Source organism: Mustela nivalis, assembly GCF_964662115.1.
Source record: "Mustela nivalis genome assembly, chromosome: 1".
NCBI classification, from domain to species: domain Eukaryota; kingdom Metazoa; phylum Chordata; class Mammalia; order Carnivora; family Mustelidae; genus Mustela; species Mustela nivalis.
This window is the reverse complement of record NC_139020.1, coordinates 123649393-123666139: the sequence shown is the minus strand read 5'-3', so window position 1 is coordinate 123666139 and position 16747 is coordinate 123649393. Positions and strand designations below refer to the sequence as shown.

The 16747-nt window shown below is 35.4% G+C and overlaps 1 protein-coding gene across 6 annotated transcripts in view; it reads left to right on the top strand.

Annotated features, from left to right (window-relative positions):
- The window catches only part of NCK1 (NCK adaptor protein 1), an 82660-nt gene that overhangs the window by 46547 nt on the left and 19366 nt on the right, over positions 1-16747 (top strand). For 5 of the 6 annotated variants that reach the window (XM_082690956.1, XM_082690953.1, XM_082690954.1 and 2 more), the window contains one exon: positions 8844-9087. In XM_082690956.1, the coding sequence (XP_082547082.1) occupies positions 8862-9087 (226 nt within the window). In that variant the 5' untranslated portion in view covers positions 8844-8861. Of the gene's footprint in view, positions 1-8843; positions 9088-9690; positions 11367-16747 lie in introns of all 6 variants that reach the window. The other variant, XM_082690952.1, reaches the window with a different exon arrangement.

Genomic DNA, 16747 nt, shown 5'->3' with positions numbered 1-16747 from the left:
TTGAAGTTGAGGCCGCTGGCTGGTCAGTGAACTGTAAATTTTGTATTGTCCCAGTGACACTAAGCGAGTTCTTTACTTTCATTTTGGTCCTATTCTTGTAATATCCAGATCAGGAAAGGCCAGGAGTATGATCAAGTATGTATAGGTCTAGTTTGGGAATGAGATTGGAGGTGAATTTGAAAAGCAAATTGAGATCAGGAAAATAAGCCCAGGAGTAATAGACAAGCAGGATGTGAGCAGTGTACACAGGAACTTGATGTCAATTCCAGGGTCCATGATACTTGTATTATCAGAGCAGGGCCGGCAATCGGTGGGGATCAAGATAAGCATTTCCCATTCTATCAAAGAAAGGCAATACTTGATTTCAGGCAGTAATTGGTCACTGGTTGGTAAGGTTCAGGTGCCTGGGTTCAGGTGCCAGGTACAAGGACGTAGACCAAAGGACAGGAATCCTGTTCCTGAAAGCAAGAGTAGGGGCCAGGAGCAGCCAAGTGTAAATTACATGAGTGTAGTTGAAAACATGGAGCTGAAACTTTTATAGGAGAATATAGAATGTTAAGTGACCATCTTTACAACCAGGCCTCTTGGCTGGACCAAAGAACAGTGGGGTTATATCATATTCAGTTTATGTAATTTGAACTAAGCTTGGCTAAAAGAGATCAGGAGGGAAGTGGTTGTTAAAATAGTGCAAATGTTTCTACCCAGTCTACTCTTAGTTTATGCTTTAGAGTAGGCATTCTCATTTGGCCTCAGTTGTTGTCCCTCTTGTGTAAGCATGTCATTACTATTTCTTGCGTTTAAAGATTATTTTCCCTATTATCAGGATTCTGAATTCAAGTTAACTCTTTTACCTGCTGCTTACTGAAGAAATAGTCATCAAAGCAAAGTTTCTTTTTCATTTCTTTTTCCCTCAGTTCCCTATCATTTCTTTTTCCTCATACTATCTCCATGTTTCCGCACACCTACTTTGCGTTTTGGCTTCCAATTCCTGTTAGTTATAGCTTTCAGTTGGTTTTCTCTTCTTACAATACATTTTGTAAAAGTATAGAGTAATATTTTTGTAAAACACTCAAACCACACATATCTGTGGAGTATGGACTAAGTTTTATCAATCTCTGTACTAATGTAATCAAAAGCTGCCACTTTGACAATTTGATGTATATCTATCCTCCCAGAACTTTTTAATGCATATACAAATATATGTAATGGAACTTTTTAAAAAATAGAATTATAATGCTATTGTTTTAGAATTTGCATTTTTGCTTAATATTTATTGGTCATTCTGCATGCAAGTGCTTACAGTTTAGACACTGTCAGTGTATTTCATTCCTTACTTTTCACAGTTCCTAGCAGTGCCACAGCAAACATTTTTACATGGATACTTTGAATACTTGGATTATTTTTTCCTGTAGTATGTAGATTGCTGATTCAAAGAAATGTGCATGTAAAATTTTGACAGTTATTGTCAAGTTGTTCTTTAAAAATTTTATACATAAAATATAATAATCAAGTTAAAATGATAAATGACGGAGAAAAATTTATATCAAAGACAAAGGGCAAGTATTCCTACTATATAAAGGGCTTCTAAAAGTTGGAAAAGAAAAGCTATACCTTGGGAAAATGGGCAAAAGATATAAACAGGTAGTTCACCCAGAAAAACAAAAATAAATGTCCCTTAAATTTGGGGAAAAGTGCTTAATTTCACTAATGGAGAAATAATTAAAAACTGCTTTGAAATACCAGTCCTTATCTGACAGAAATCCAAGATCCATATTTAGTTGGTAATGCTGTGAGGAAATAATCATTCCCATATATTGTGGAAAATACAGAGGGATAAAGAAACTATAGATAGGGTATGTGGCACCATCTCACAAAATTACATAATTGTTAAGATTCAACTCAGCATTCTTATTTCTTTGACTCTAACCCAAAGTCACACTAACAGAAAAACAAAATGACATGTATATTAAACTGTTCATTGCAACACTAGTTATTATCAGAAGGCTGGAAATAACTCATTGTCAGTAAGGTCAAGTTGAGGAAACTGAGATACTTCTATAATGATGAAGTACTGGGCAGTAGTTAGTTACTGGAAAAGAACTCTGATCCTGCTATGGAATGATGTTCAAGATATATTGTTGAACTTAAAGCAAGGTTCAGACAGTACCTTTGTGTGTGTACATGATTTGTTGTGAGGGAGTGTGAAAATTAGAATTTCTAATTTATATATGTTTTCTTTTACATATTCAAAAAGCAATAATAGAAAGATAAACCAAAACCAATAAAAAATGGTTATCCTGTAGGGAGAGGGAGAGAAAAGAGAGAGAAGGTGAGTATGGAAGCAGAGCTCTCTGAGTGTACCTTGTTCGATTGTTACACTTTTTAGAACCATCCAAATGCATTATATAATAATGAAATAAAATTAAATTTTAGGGATGCCTGACTGGCTCATTCAGAAGAGCATGCAGTTCTTGATCTTGGGTTTGTGAGATCAACATTGGGTGTAGAAATTACTTACATAAATAAATAAACTTTAAAAAAGATTTTATTTATTTGACCATGAGAGACACAGCAAGAGAGGGAACACAAGCAGGGGAAGTGGGAAAGGGAGAAGCAGGCTTCTCGCTGAGCAGAGAACCCTATTTGGGGCTCGATCCCAGGACTCTGGGATCATGACCTGAGCCAAAAGCAGATGCTTAATGACTGAGCCACCCAGGTACCTCCCCCCAAATAATTAAATTATTAAAAGGAAAAATAAAGTGATCTCCAAAAAGTGGAAACAAATGAATCTAGTTTTTATATAGTTGGTGTTCTAAACACAGAGACATATATTCTGCCTTTCTTGTAGGGTCTCTGTACTAATGTAATCAAAAATGTTCTTAGTAAAACAGTCGCAATTTCTAAAAGCATGTATAGCTAGCAGATCATTTTGGAAATGGTAGATCTGGGCAGTGGTCATCAGTGGCTGATAAACCCATTAGGTGAAGGTTTGATGGGGAACATGGTGGGTGAATCAGTTTGATGTTACTGTATCCACTGTTCATCTTAAACATCAGCCAGACCAGGGTGTCTCCTGTATTATGCCAATAAGTATTTCTCGAGAATATCTATGAAGTATTCTTTTTTTTTTTTAAGGTTTTATTCATTTATTTGACAGAGTGAGTGAGTGAGAATATAAGCAGAGGGAGAGGGGGAAGCAAGCTCTCTATGGAGCTGGGAGCGTGGTGTTGAGCTCTCTCTCGCAGGACCCCAGGATCATGACCTAAACTGAAGGCCGTTGCTCAACTGACTGAGGCACCCAGGTGCCCCATCTGTGAAGTATTTTTGCATCATCAACAACAAAAGAATCTGGGGTGGGGTGGGGCAGTAAAGGCTCTAGTTAAAATTACCAATTTACAGGAAATAGAGGAGATAAAGGAACACCATGAGGACGCACCTCAATCAAATTCAGTGTGGGAAGTGCTATAGGACAAATGGAGGCAGGTTCTTCAACAAATAAATGGCATGGAAATAGTGGGGAAAGAGGACTGTGTTATGTAGATTAAGGAGATATAAAACATTAACCAAAGTGCAATATACAGACTTAGTTTAGATCCCAGTTCAAACCAACTATAAAAGACTTTTTATTTCAATAGACTCAGTGAAACTTGAATGTCATTATTGGATGAAATGAAAGAATTGTTTGCAGGTTCTCTTAACCTTAATAAAGAAACACATTTTTAACAGTACAAGTTTTTTTAAAAAAACCTTGATAACGGAATTTCAGTATAGTTTATTTTATTTGCAATGCCATGTATTTTTATGCACCTAAAACCTTATTCTGAGTAGGGGTTATAGGTTTTACCAGACTTAACTTTTTTGCTACAGTGTGGTGGCCCATGGCAAAAAAGGTAAAAGACCCCTTGATTTTTTTTGTGGGGTATGTGTTTTTTTTTTTTTTTTAAAGTATTTATTTGGGGTATGTGTTCTTATCTGTTAGTATTTATAGGTGAAATCATAGGATTCCAGTACTCCCACCAAAAATTAGGGGGGATAAATGAACTGCAAAGCCAGAGTATTGGTAATTGAAGTTGGGTGATAGCTGTGGGGTTCATTATACATTCATTGTATTTTCCTAATAGCTGCTGATGATGAACATCTTTTTATGTGTTTGTTTGCCATCTCTATATCTTCTTCATGTTTTTTGCTCGTTTTCTAACTGAATTTGTTTTTCTACTCTTGAGTTTTTCCTTTATGGATCTTGCTTTTGTTGCCAAGTCTAAGAACTCTTTGCCTAGCTCTGTATCCTGAAGATTTTCTCCTATATATTTTTCTTAAAGTTTCATAGTTTTACATTTAAGGTTGTCATTCATGTTGAGTTTATGTTTGTCTAAGGTGTGAGATTAGGTCTTGTACTTTTTTTGTGGGGGCGAGGGATATTGATGTCCTTTTGCTTTAGCATCATTTGTTAGAAAGCTTCCTCCCACCCCCACTGAATTACTTTTTGTACCTTGATCAGAGAGAGAGCCAGAGAGAGGGTGCACAAACAGGCAGAGGGGCAGGCAGAGGGAGAAGCAAGTGCCCTGCTGAACAAGGAGCCTGATGCAGGACTTTGATCCCAGGACCCATGGATCATGACTGAGCCAAAGGCAGACACCTAACTGACTGAGCCACCTAGATGTCGCCTAACTGACTGAGCCACCAGGTGTCCCTTGGGTTCTCTTTCTTTTCCACAACTGCTATTTGTTTCTTTGCAGATATCATGCAATCTTGACTACTCTAGCTATATAGTAAGCTTCCCCCATTTTTTTTTTTTAACTTTAATACATTTTAGTTACTCTAGTTATTTTGCCTTTCCATCTAAATTATAGAATAATTGTCTGGATATAAAAAAATAAAAATTCTGAGACTTTGATAAGAATTATGTAAACCTGTATACCAATTTGGGAAAAAAATAACATCCTCACTATGTTTGAGTCTTCTATTTCAAAAACACTTTTATTTAGATGTTTAATTTCTTTCGTCAGCATTTTGTAATTTTCAACATATAGTCTCCTTCATGTTTTGTAAGGTTTGTACCTCTTTTCATTTTTTTTTCCTTTTTTATTTTAGTAATTATAAGTGGTATTGCTTTTTTAATTTTGGTGTCCATGTGTTCATTGATAGTATATAGAAAGACAGTTGATTTTTTGCTTGTTGATCTTCTGTCTTGCGACCTTGCTGAATTCACTAGTTAATACTAGGAGGGTTTGAGTGGTTTTTTGTTTGTTTGGGGGGAGCAATTTTTGGTGGCTTTTAGGATCTTGTCTGTAATCAGTCATGTCATCTGTAAATAAGGAGAGTTTTATTTCTTCTTTTTCTGATCTATATGCCATTTATATCGTTTTCTTGCCTTGCTGAGCTAGCTAAAACTTGTAGCGCTTTGTTGAGTAAGAATAGTGAGAGCACATACCTGCCTTGTTCTTGATTGTAGGAGGAAGGCATCTCTTTTACCATTAAGTAGTTGTTAGCTGTAGGTTTTTGTAGATCCTATTTATCAGGTTGAGGAAGTTCCCTTCTATTTCTGTTTTTCTGAGAACTCTTATCATGGGGGTTGAATTTTGCCAGATGCTTTTTCTGCATTGAGTAATATGCTCATATGATTTTTCTTAGCTTGTTAATGTGGTGAATTATACTAATTGATTTTATATATTGAACCAGCTTTGCTTCCCTGGAAAAACTCTACTTGGTCATGGAGAATTAATTCTTTTTCTATACTGCTGAATTCTGTTTGCTAATATTTTGTTAAGGATTTTTGGATCTATATTAATGAGGGGTATTGGTTGGTAATTTCCTCTTTTTATACTGTTTAGTTTTGACATCAGTTAATATCAATTTCAAAGGTAAATTGGGCAGTATTTCCCCATTTCCCTTCTACTATTTTTTAGAAGGGATTATTTAGAATTGGTGTAAATTCTTTAAATAATTGGTAGAATTCTTGAGAAATCATCTAGACCTGGAGATTTCTTTTTGGAGGTGGAATTTTCAAGTTACGAATTTAATTTCCTGAATAGTTACAGGGCTATTCATATTATCCGTTTCATATTGAGTGTGTTTTGGTACTTTTGTTTGTTTGTTTTTGAAAAATTGGTCCAGTTCCTCTAAATTGTTGAATTTGTGTGTGTAGAGCTGTTTGTAGCATTCCCTTATTATCCTTTTGATTGGAGGAGAGAGCTTTGACTAACCCAAATACAGCTTAGAAAGTAGGGTCAGTCCCCACGAGTTGCATGGCTAATACAATAATAGTAAGTTGACAATTGGAAGGATAATTGGGATATTGATAGGAAAGTAGTAGTACAACCTACAGTGTCATATCAACTCTAATTTTCTATAGAATGTAATTTGCTGGTTTTATGTGATTACTCTTCTAGATGAATTTTAAAGTCAGTTTGTCAAGTTTCAAAAGAAATTCCTTTGGGGCCTAGGATTAAATTTCATTAAATTTGTAGATTACTTATAAGGGTGTGGGTGTACAGGTTCCCACAGGGAAGGAATCAGAGTCGGTGTTCAAGTATGCCAGAAAAAAAACCCTCTGCTTTCTCTTGCCTCAGAAAGTCATCACTCGTTGTAAATTTTTTGTATCATGAACTAGTAATTATTTATCCTTGGTTATAACTTTTTATTTGTGAGTAATTTCAAACAGAAAAATTATAAGAATACAAATTGATTTTTCTGGTTTCTCTATTCATTATTTTTTGAATACCACATCATCTTCTTATTTTAGCATTATTAGTTATTTCACTGCTGTATACACATGAGTCATTCTTTTAGGAGAATATGTGGTAGGTTTTGAGGCCTTGCAGTGCCCCCAAAAAGCATCTACCTTCTAACCACAATGTATCTGTACTTTAATGCTAGTGGATGTTGAATTCTAGATTAAAATCATTTCTTTGAAAATATTGAACAGCTTACTTTGTTGTTGAGAAAAAAGAATGCTGGGACTCCTGAGTGGCTCAGTTAATTGTCTGCCTTCAGCTCAGGTGATGATCCCAGAATCTTGGGATCCAGTCTCACATCAGGCTCTCTGCTCAGCAGGGGGCCCGCTTCTCCCTCTGCCTGTGGGTACATGCACTCTCTCTCTCTGACAAATAAATAATAAAATCTTAAAAAAAAAAAAAAAGAAAAAGAAAAAGAAAGGGGATTCTATTCAATATCCAAACCTGAAAGCTGAATTTATTTGCCTGCTAAGCCAAGGGTAGCTGTTATGTAAAATAAATCTCTCTGAAAGCATGGAGCTTATCTAATAAATTCAAGAGTGAGTTAGGCTTGTAATTTTCCTTTCTTTGTTCTGAAAGAGTTTGTATAAATTGGAAGTACTTGTTCTTTGAATTTTAATAAAACTTGCGTATAAATCATGTGGTCCTGCTGTTCATTATGGGAAGATTTCTTTCTTTCTTTCTTTCTTTGTTTCTTTGTTTCTTTCTTTCTTTTAAAAAAGATTTTATTTTTATTTATTTGACAGAGATTACAAGTAGGCAGAGCAGCAGGCAGAAAGAGAGGAAGGGGAACAGGCTCCCCACCGAGTAGAAAGCCCAGTGTGGGGCTTGATCCCAGGACTATGGGATCATGACCTGAGCTGAAGGCAGAGGCTTTAACTTACTGAGCCACCCAGGTGCCCCATGGGAAGATTTTTTAATGACTGATTGAATGTTACTATTTCTTTAATTTTTATTTTTCTATACATTTGTACATTTTAGTTTCAGATTTATTGGTAAAGTTGTTTTGAATATTGCCAGGTGATCTGAATGTCTGTTGCATCTCTAATTATGACTCCCTTTTTATTCCTGGTATTTGGGTGTGTTTTTTTTTCCTGAAATTTTTTCATTTATAAGTCTTGCTAGAACTATGTCCATTTGTTAGTCATGACAAAGAACTACCTTTTTGTTCTGTTGAGCTTTCTCCTGTGTCTTTGTTTTCTGTTTCATAAAATTGTACTTTATTTGTATTATTTCATTTTTTCTGCTTTATATTCTTCTACTTTTCTAACTGTTTAAGACATACTCAGTTCACTATTTTTTTTCTGATGTTCACCGATTTTTCTGATTTTCACTGTTTCTTTGATGTAACTATGTCCAGCTAGAATCTCTATATACTCCTTTTGCTGCATCCAATAAGTTTGGTTATATAACTCTTTTTATTATTTTACTCCTGTAACTATTTTCACAATGCTATTATAATTTCTTCTTTGACACATGAAGTTTTAGAAGTTCCCAAACAGGAGATTTTTAAGAAGCTCTCTGTGATGATTGTCAGAGAATATGGTTGTAGGATACCAAGTACATGAAAGTTATTAAGACTTTCTCTATCACCTCACATAAGTAATTTTTATATATGTTCCATTTCTATTATTCTGCTGGGAAGTAATATTTGTGTATGTTTATTAGACTTAATGGTTTTGATGTCAGTTTTTATCTAGCCTTATTAATTTTTTTGTATCTTTGATTTATTATTAAGTAAATATGTTAAAAATTGTCCTCTCTGACTGGATTTGTCACATTTTTGTGTGGTTCTATCAGTCTATTTTGGAACTATGTTAATAAGTACAAGTTTGGCTGTTATGTATATTTAATAAAACCTTCAATTGTGTAGTGAACTTCTTTATTACTGGGAATGATTTGCCTTGATGGTTTGTCCTTTTTGTGTATTAATATAGCCACACCAGTTTTTTTCTTGATTAATATTTGATAAATATTGGTATTGCCTGTTTCTGTTTTTCATATTTTTCCTTTTAGTCTTTCAGTTCTTAGGTTTTTACATGTGTCTTTTTTTGAAAAGCATGTAGACTACTACTAGACCTTATAAAAATGTTTTGTATGTGGTTACAGTGCTGAAGCTGCTGAAAGATGGCAGAAGAAGTGGTGGTAGTAGCCAAATTTGATTATGTAGCCCAACAAGAACAAGAGCTGGACATCAAGAAGAATGAGAGATTATGGCTTCTGGATGACTCTAAGTCCTGGTGGCGAGTTCGAAACTCCATGAATAAAACGGGTTTTGTGCCTTCTAACTATGTGGAGAGGAAAAACAGTGCTCGGAAAGCATCTATTGTAAAAAATCTGAAGGATACTTTAGGTAAGTTATTTTTGTATTAAAACACCAATAATGCTTTCTTTTAAGTGGATGCTAGAGCTTGGTTCTTTGTGTAGAATTTTGGAAGCATTGGGTAAAATAGAAAGGCCAAGATTAGAATTTCAGCTATGCCAGGTTAAGTTTGCTCATAGCAGATACTGAGCCAAGTCAGAAGAGCATTAAAGGCCATAAGTGTTAATGGGCAATTTCTGTAGATCTAGCTGGTGTTCAAGGGCCAGACCAGGGTGGTGCCAGTGAGCAGGATTGAATCAGATCCTCTAGCCAGGACCCCTTGAACTGTGACTGCCTGTTGAAGTTAGGTAAATTCTACGTCTAATAGAGAGATAAATGAGGGAGATTCAGAATTACCTCCTTCACATTAAGGCCATTTTTAAAATATGGAACATTGCTGTATTTTAACATTTAATAGCTTACATTTTGAATAATGCTTTTAAGAACAAACTATTACTTCATTTTGCATTTGATAAAAAGAGTTTTAAATTGATTATTACTGTAGGTTAGCATCTACAAAGCTGATTTCTTATTTTGTTTTTCTTTTTCCCCCCTTTTCTTTCTCTAACTGTAAAATTTGTTTGTTTTTACTAGCTCTCCATCAGGGCCAGAGATAATGGAACCCACCTCACAGAGGCTTGGCTGAGCTGATAGGAAGGAAATATGCACAGATGAGGACTGGCCTCTTTCTTTTTTCTTTTAATTAAACTCTCCTTGGCTGACAGGAAGGAATGGGAGGGACAGAATTTCATTTTTGGTATTCAGGAAAACAGGCTGTTACTTAATGGTTCTTTGTATATATGTGGACAAGAAAGTTAAATTTCTCTTTGCAAAAACAGTTTGGGAGTAATGTGGCATGGTTGACAAATACGAAATATTACTAACTACTTTATATTAGCTTTATTTTTTATTTGGCCTTATTAGTCTAGAGTGTTCTTTCAGTTAACATCAATAGAAGACAGATCTTTTATTTTTAACACTGTAAAATAGCCCAAACTAAAATATAGTACAACTCAAAGAAAATATAAAACACTGGAATATTGGTTTGTGAGTGAATAACATTTCTAGTATTTTAAAGGTAGTTTAATAAATGAAGTTACCAATCTGAGTTTTCACTATGATTTTTAACTGCTGTATCTGAGATTACATTTTATTTAGATTTTTAAGTTTTGCAAATAAGACCATTATTATTTTTTAAGTGAAGGACAAATCAGAAAGAGGTTATTCTTGATTATCTGAAGAGACCATAGTTAGAACCAGGAATACTTCTGATTTTGTAAATATTGGACACTTATTTAAAGCATGTAGATCAGAGGTATTGGAGAAAGTTAAGGTAACTTGGTATCAAGAAAGTATGCCTCATCTTTATGAAGGCACAACAGGGATTAGGACTTTACCTAGACTTTTTTATTCCCTTTTAAAAGGATACTGGTATCCTGGGACTGGATATGTTTAAATGTTTAAACAGAATACTGTGAAAAAACCTATTATCATAGAGCAAAATGGAAATATATCCCAGTTTTATATAGTACTGCATATAAACTTAAAAAGCCCAACTAGATAGGATTTTTATTGTTTGTCAATATGCCTGGGAAAGCTTCCATACTGTTTTCTGACATTATTGAGACAGTTTTGGAAAGATTTTTTTATCTATTTAAGTCCTAGAATATCTCTTTAAACTTTATTACTATATTACAGATATTGCAGGATACTTGAAAACATTCTGTTTTAAGTTACTGATCTTTAGTTCTCCTGTATAATGATGTGATTCCAACTTTTGTATCGGATAGCTTTCTGTTTCTCAGAATTTCTGAACCCCTTTTTGGTAACTTAAGTGTCCCATGTGGTTAATGGATTTGTTTCACAATGATTGTGCTGGTGGAGACATTGTTTGAAAGATAAGAAAGAGAGGGAGAAAACAAAGGAGAGATGAATGCGTGAATATATTTTTAACTATTGAAAATACATGCTTTAAAGCTTCTTCTAAAATAAGTCTGAATAATAAGGTAACTTTGTGGCCATGATGATGTACTTGTTTTACAGGTTGTATTGTAGTTCAGGGGGAGAAGTTTTAGACAGAAGCCTCAGAAAAACTTTCTGTTGCCTGAGTGTAGGCCAAGTCACATGGATTGGGCGTGGGGAGTTTCAGTGTTGCAGAACAGACCAGGAAGCTCACAGAATTATCCTGAGCTGTGTTGACAAACTGACAAAAGAGAACACGGGATTTTTATTCAAAATGGATTGGTTAAACGTCTTTAAAGATTTTTTCAGTAAGTTTATCTATTTATTAAATCCATAGTTTTCTTGTAGTTTTTTAATTAGATTTTTCACTTTTGTGAATTTAAAGAAAAACTGTATGGATCCTGATGTGTTTCTATAATAGGCTGGTGCTTTATGTTGTTTATGAAACATAAGCTAAATGATTGGTGATACTTCAAATAATACTAGTTTAGACTTGATAAGTAATAGGTTTTAAAATGTTTTATCATCAGTGTTTGAAAGTAAAGAGAAAGGATATAAATGAGTTTGCAGGCAGTTTTGCTTTGGTAACTTTGAACTTAGAATAGACATTTGAAGTGAATTAAATTATAAACATTAAAAATATGAGGAAAAGAAAGGATTAGGTGAGCAAGTTCTTCTGTCCTCAGTGTTTGAATCAACATAAATATTGTTTTAGTACTTTTTACTTATATTTTAGAGGAATGAAACAGAAGATAACATTTAATAAAGCAATATAGAGAATATTTTGATTTAATCAATGTAGTTTTGCTAGAAATTGCCCTTTTGGTGATTGCAAGATTTGATATTTTGAAATGAGTCTTGAGAGGAGCTGCATACAGAGAAAATAAAAACACTGAAACTTGTGAATTACTGGGATTGTTTTGAGTTCAGGTCAAAATGTAACACTGATACTAACTTAACCAGAGCTTAATGTGTGTTTTTGCTAATGGCCTTTTTATAATCTTATGAGAGTGAACTTGATTTAATCTCTTTGAATATTTGTTTGGTGTTTCTAGAAAAATGAATAGAGGGGTTGTTGTAGAAGTCTCATGCGTAAGGAATCTAAGGAAACCAAGAGTAACCTGTTGAGAGATTTCATTTTTAGGCAGAATGGAAAAGGAGCAAGTTCTTTATTGAGAAAGAATGTCATAATTGTAATATTAAGACTCATTTGTTTCTTTAGTTAATTTTGGTGGCCAAGTGAATTCTTCTGGAATATCTGTCTTTTGTTTACTTTTGGAAAGTTAATACATTTTTAGATCCACTTTTTGGGTTATTTTCCTTTTGGAAAGTTACTAATTTATTCATTTATCAACATATTTTCCTTGGGAGCCTACTGCAAGCCAGACAACAAATACAGAATGAAAAACTAAGACTAACTTTCATAGAATTTACATGGTGAGGAGGATGTTATTTTAATATTAATATGGTGGATTTTATATGTTGGTTTAATCATAAGTGTTGGTTGCTTTGTGGTCATAAGTGACCATAAATCAACCAGAAATGGTGTCAAAAGAATATAATAGATCATTGGTATGGTGATTCATTATATACCATCAATACAATGATAAAGTTATCATTCTCTCTGTTGTCTCAGAAAGTCAATAATCTTAAATACATTTGTAGACCTGAGGGTGAGGGTTTAAGATTTGCAACCAAGATACTCCTTTTTTTCATTAACTGCAGCAAGCCAAAATTTGTATTTATTTTGCTTTGCAGTAGAAGATATGTGTTCCATGTGTAGTGGCTAGAATAAACAAAGAGGGTACAGTATTTTAGATAAAACAATAATAAAAAATAATTTATCTTTCATGTAGATGAACAGATAAAAATACAAAAATTTAAATAAAAATTTGTGCTGGAAAGAACACCATATATTTGTATTTAGAATTCCCTAATTTTGCTCCCAGATATACCACTTTTAATCATGTGGCAAAGACTGTGTAACTAAACTTTCCTGATTTCTTGTTATTTGTAAAGGAGAGTTGGGCAAGACTAGATGATCCTGGAAAGTCCCTTCTAACGCTAAAAGTCTTATAGCCCTGGTAAAACAACTGATCAGTCTACGTGTGATAGAAATCAGGAAAGTCCATGAGGGAGAAACTGTGAAGAAGTAGGAACTAAAAACCAGAACTACAGTTCCTTAAAGAATTAGAATAAGTAATACTTGCTTTGGCCTCATTCTCTTGAACATTTATTTAGTCAGTGATTTAGATAGAGGGAAGATGACATGCTTAAAGAAAAGAAGACTAAGTCCGAAAGAAACATATATTTGAAAGGTAAAAACTAAAATAGAAATAAAGTGAATTAGGGGCAGGCATTATAATGTAAAATTCTACATTGAGTTTTTAAAGGGAATTGAAGAGATTGCTGAAAACCTGGCCTGGCAGGACTTTTTATGAGTAAAATCTGCTATGAGGTCACGATATGGGGGTCATGGGATTGAGCCCTGCATTGGGCTCCAAGATTCTCTCTCCCTCTCTCTGCCCTTCCCCCACCTCTAAAAAATTAAAACAAGACTGCTATGTTACTGTGGGTACTAAAGAATTTCAGTGCAGTTCATGATAGCATTGATTCAGATCTATGTAGTTAAAGTGAAAGTATACAAATAGCTACTTTATGTGTGTGCTGGCCAAATGAAACATGACATAGTTTATCTACTTTGGATAGATAGACTTTAACAGTGGCATTGAAAAACTTGGATACTTCCAAATACTGTATCTAGTATATCAAGGATTTGGAAACCAGGTTACATAAAAGTAGTTATGTGTACAAAGATTTGCTTTAAGGAAAAGACAACTGTCATGTGACCGGAATATTTACAGTGCTTAACCAGATTCTTCAAAACTTGGAGGAGTTAATAATACAGTGTTTTGGTCAAGAAATAGTGCTGTAGGAGGAGAGAAGACAGACCAGTGGGTAGGAGTGCAGGGCAGTTTGGAAGCTGTACTTTGTTCTTTGAACAAAGCTAATGATAAAAATGACTGCCTCTCTTTTGAGTGAGCACATCCTCAGTGCTCAGACCTGAACATTCCCTCCCATCCCTGGCAAAGTCTAGCTATAAAATGCAATAATAAAGATTTAAGTGATTTTGAAAAATTAAATGCCAGAAGCACTAGGAGTAATAACTACCATTGATTAATGGAGTGCCTGCTATGTGCTGTGTACTATGCTAGGTGCTTTACATATAAACTTCTTTAAACAGATGTTAAAAGGTAGGTTCCTACACACCACCATTTCACAAACTTGGAAACTGGAGTTTAATGAAGATTAAATAACTCAACCAAGATCAGATTAACTAGTAAGTACCAGGACTAAAATTTAAATTTAGAAGTTTTTGTTGTTGTTATTAGTTTGCCTTATATACCCATTAGGACTAAAGAGTAGAGAAAGAATTAGAATCAGATAAGCAGTGGATTAGAAAGATTTGATGCAAAAGGACTAAGATTAGGATGATTGTGGAGAACTAACTGTGAAGTCGAGAAGAATTTAGAAAAGTTAATACCTTGGTCTGGGGGACCCTCCTTGTTGTAGATGATCTCCTTGAAAGAGATACTGATGTAAAGCACTTTTCCATGTATTTCCTCATTGGTAACAGGAAATTGGAAATAGCATTTTTTTAGCAACAGAGACAAAGGGCAATAAACAGGTTCTTCTCAAAGAATTGTAAGCAGAGGAGAAAAAAGCAGGCTATCGATTATGCATGTATTTGTCATTCACATGATAAACACTAATAGAACACTTAATATGGGCCAGGCAGTGGGGGTAGAGAAGTGATTAAAAACTTGGTGTTTGAGGACTGGAGTCAAGATGGCAGAGAAGTAGCAGGCTGAGACTACATCAGGTAGCAGGAGATCACCTAGATAGCTTATCAAACCATTGCAAACATCTACAAATCCAACGGGAGATAGAAGAGAAGAAGAACAGCAATTCTAGAAACAGAAAATCGACCACTATCTGAAAGGTAGGACCGGCGGAGAAGTGAATCCAAAGCAATGGGAAGATAGACTGTGTCGGGGGAGGGGCCGGCTCCCAGCAAAGGGCGGAGCAACAGAGCACAAAATCAGAACATTTAAAAGTCTGCTCCACTGAGGGACATAGCTCCAGAGGATAAACCAGGGTGAAGCCCACACGGGGCCCAGCGTGGCCCTAGGTTCCGCAGGGTCACAGAAGGATTGGGGGTGTCTGAGTGTCCCAGAGCTCGCAGGTATTAGACCGGGGAAGCCGGGTACAGAGACAGAGCTGAGGAGTGAGCTCTAACCTCAGGGTTACCTTGAATCAGTCGCAGGCTGGGTGAGTTTGGAGCGAGGCCAGAGGCCAGGGAGATGGGAGTGATTGGGCTCTTTTCTTTGAGGGTGCACTGAGGAGTGGGACCCGATCTCTTGGCTCTTCTGGGCGGGAGACTGGGAGGCCACCATTTTCATTGCTGTCCTCCAGAACTCTATGGAAAGCGTTCAGGGGACAAGAGCTCCCGAAAGTGAACCCGAGCAGATTACTTAGCCTGGCCCCTGGTAAGGGTGGTACAATTCCGCCTCGGGCAAAAACACTTGAGAATCAGTACAACAGGCCCCTCCCACAGAAGATCAACAAGAAATCCACCCAAGACAAACTACACCTACCAAGGAGAGCAGCAGAATTCCAGGAGGAAAAGCAAAGCATGGAACTCATGGCTTTCTCCCCATGATGCTTTAGTCTTGCGGTTAATTTAAATTTTTTTTAAATTTTTTTTCTTCTAAATTTTTTTAACTTTTACCTTTTTCTTTTTTAATGTTTTTTAACTAGTTTATCTAATACATATACATTTTTCTTTTTTTAATTTTTTTTTTTCCTGAACTTATTTTTATCTCCTTTGTCCCTCCCACAATTTGGGGTCTCTTCTGATTTGGTTAAAGCGCATTTACCTGGGGTCTTTGCACCCTTTCAGTATTTTATTTGCTCCTTCATATACGCTTATCTGGACAAAATGACAAGGCGGAAAAACTCACCACAAAAAAAAAAAAAAAAACAAGAGGCAGTACTGAAGGCTATGTTCCTAATCAATACAGACATTGGTAATATGCCAGATACAGAGTTCAGAATGACGATTTTCAAGGTTCTAGCCGGGCTCAAAAAAGGCATGGAAGATATTAAAGAAACCCTCTCTGGAGAGATAAAAGCCCTTTCTGGAGAAATGAAAGAACTAAAATCTAACCAAGTTGAAATTGATAAAGCTGTTAATGAGATGCAATCAAAAATGGAGGCTCTTACTGCTAGGATAAATGAGGCAGAAGAAAGAATTAGTGATATAGAAGACCAAATAACAGAGAATAAAGAAGCTGAGCAAAAGAGGGACAAACAGCTACTGGGCCACGAGGGGAAAATTCAAGAGATAAGTGACACCACAAGACCAAACAACATTAGAGTAATTGGGATTCCAGAAGAAGAAGAAAGAGAAAGGGGAGCAGAAGGTATACTGGAGAGAATTATTGGAGAGAATTTCCCTAATATGGCAAAGGGAACAAGCATCAAAATCCAGGAGGTGCAGAGAACCCCCCTCAAAATCAATAAGAATAGGTCCACACCCGGTCACCACTAGTAAAATTTACAAGTCTTAGCGACAAAGAGAAAATCCTGAAAGCAGTCCGGGAAAAGAAGTCTATAACATACAATG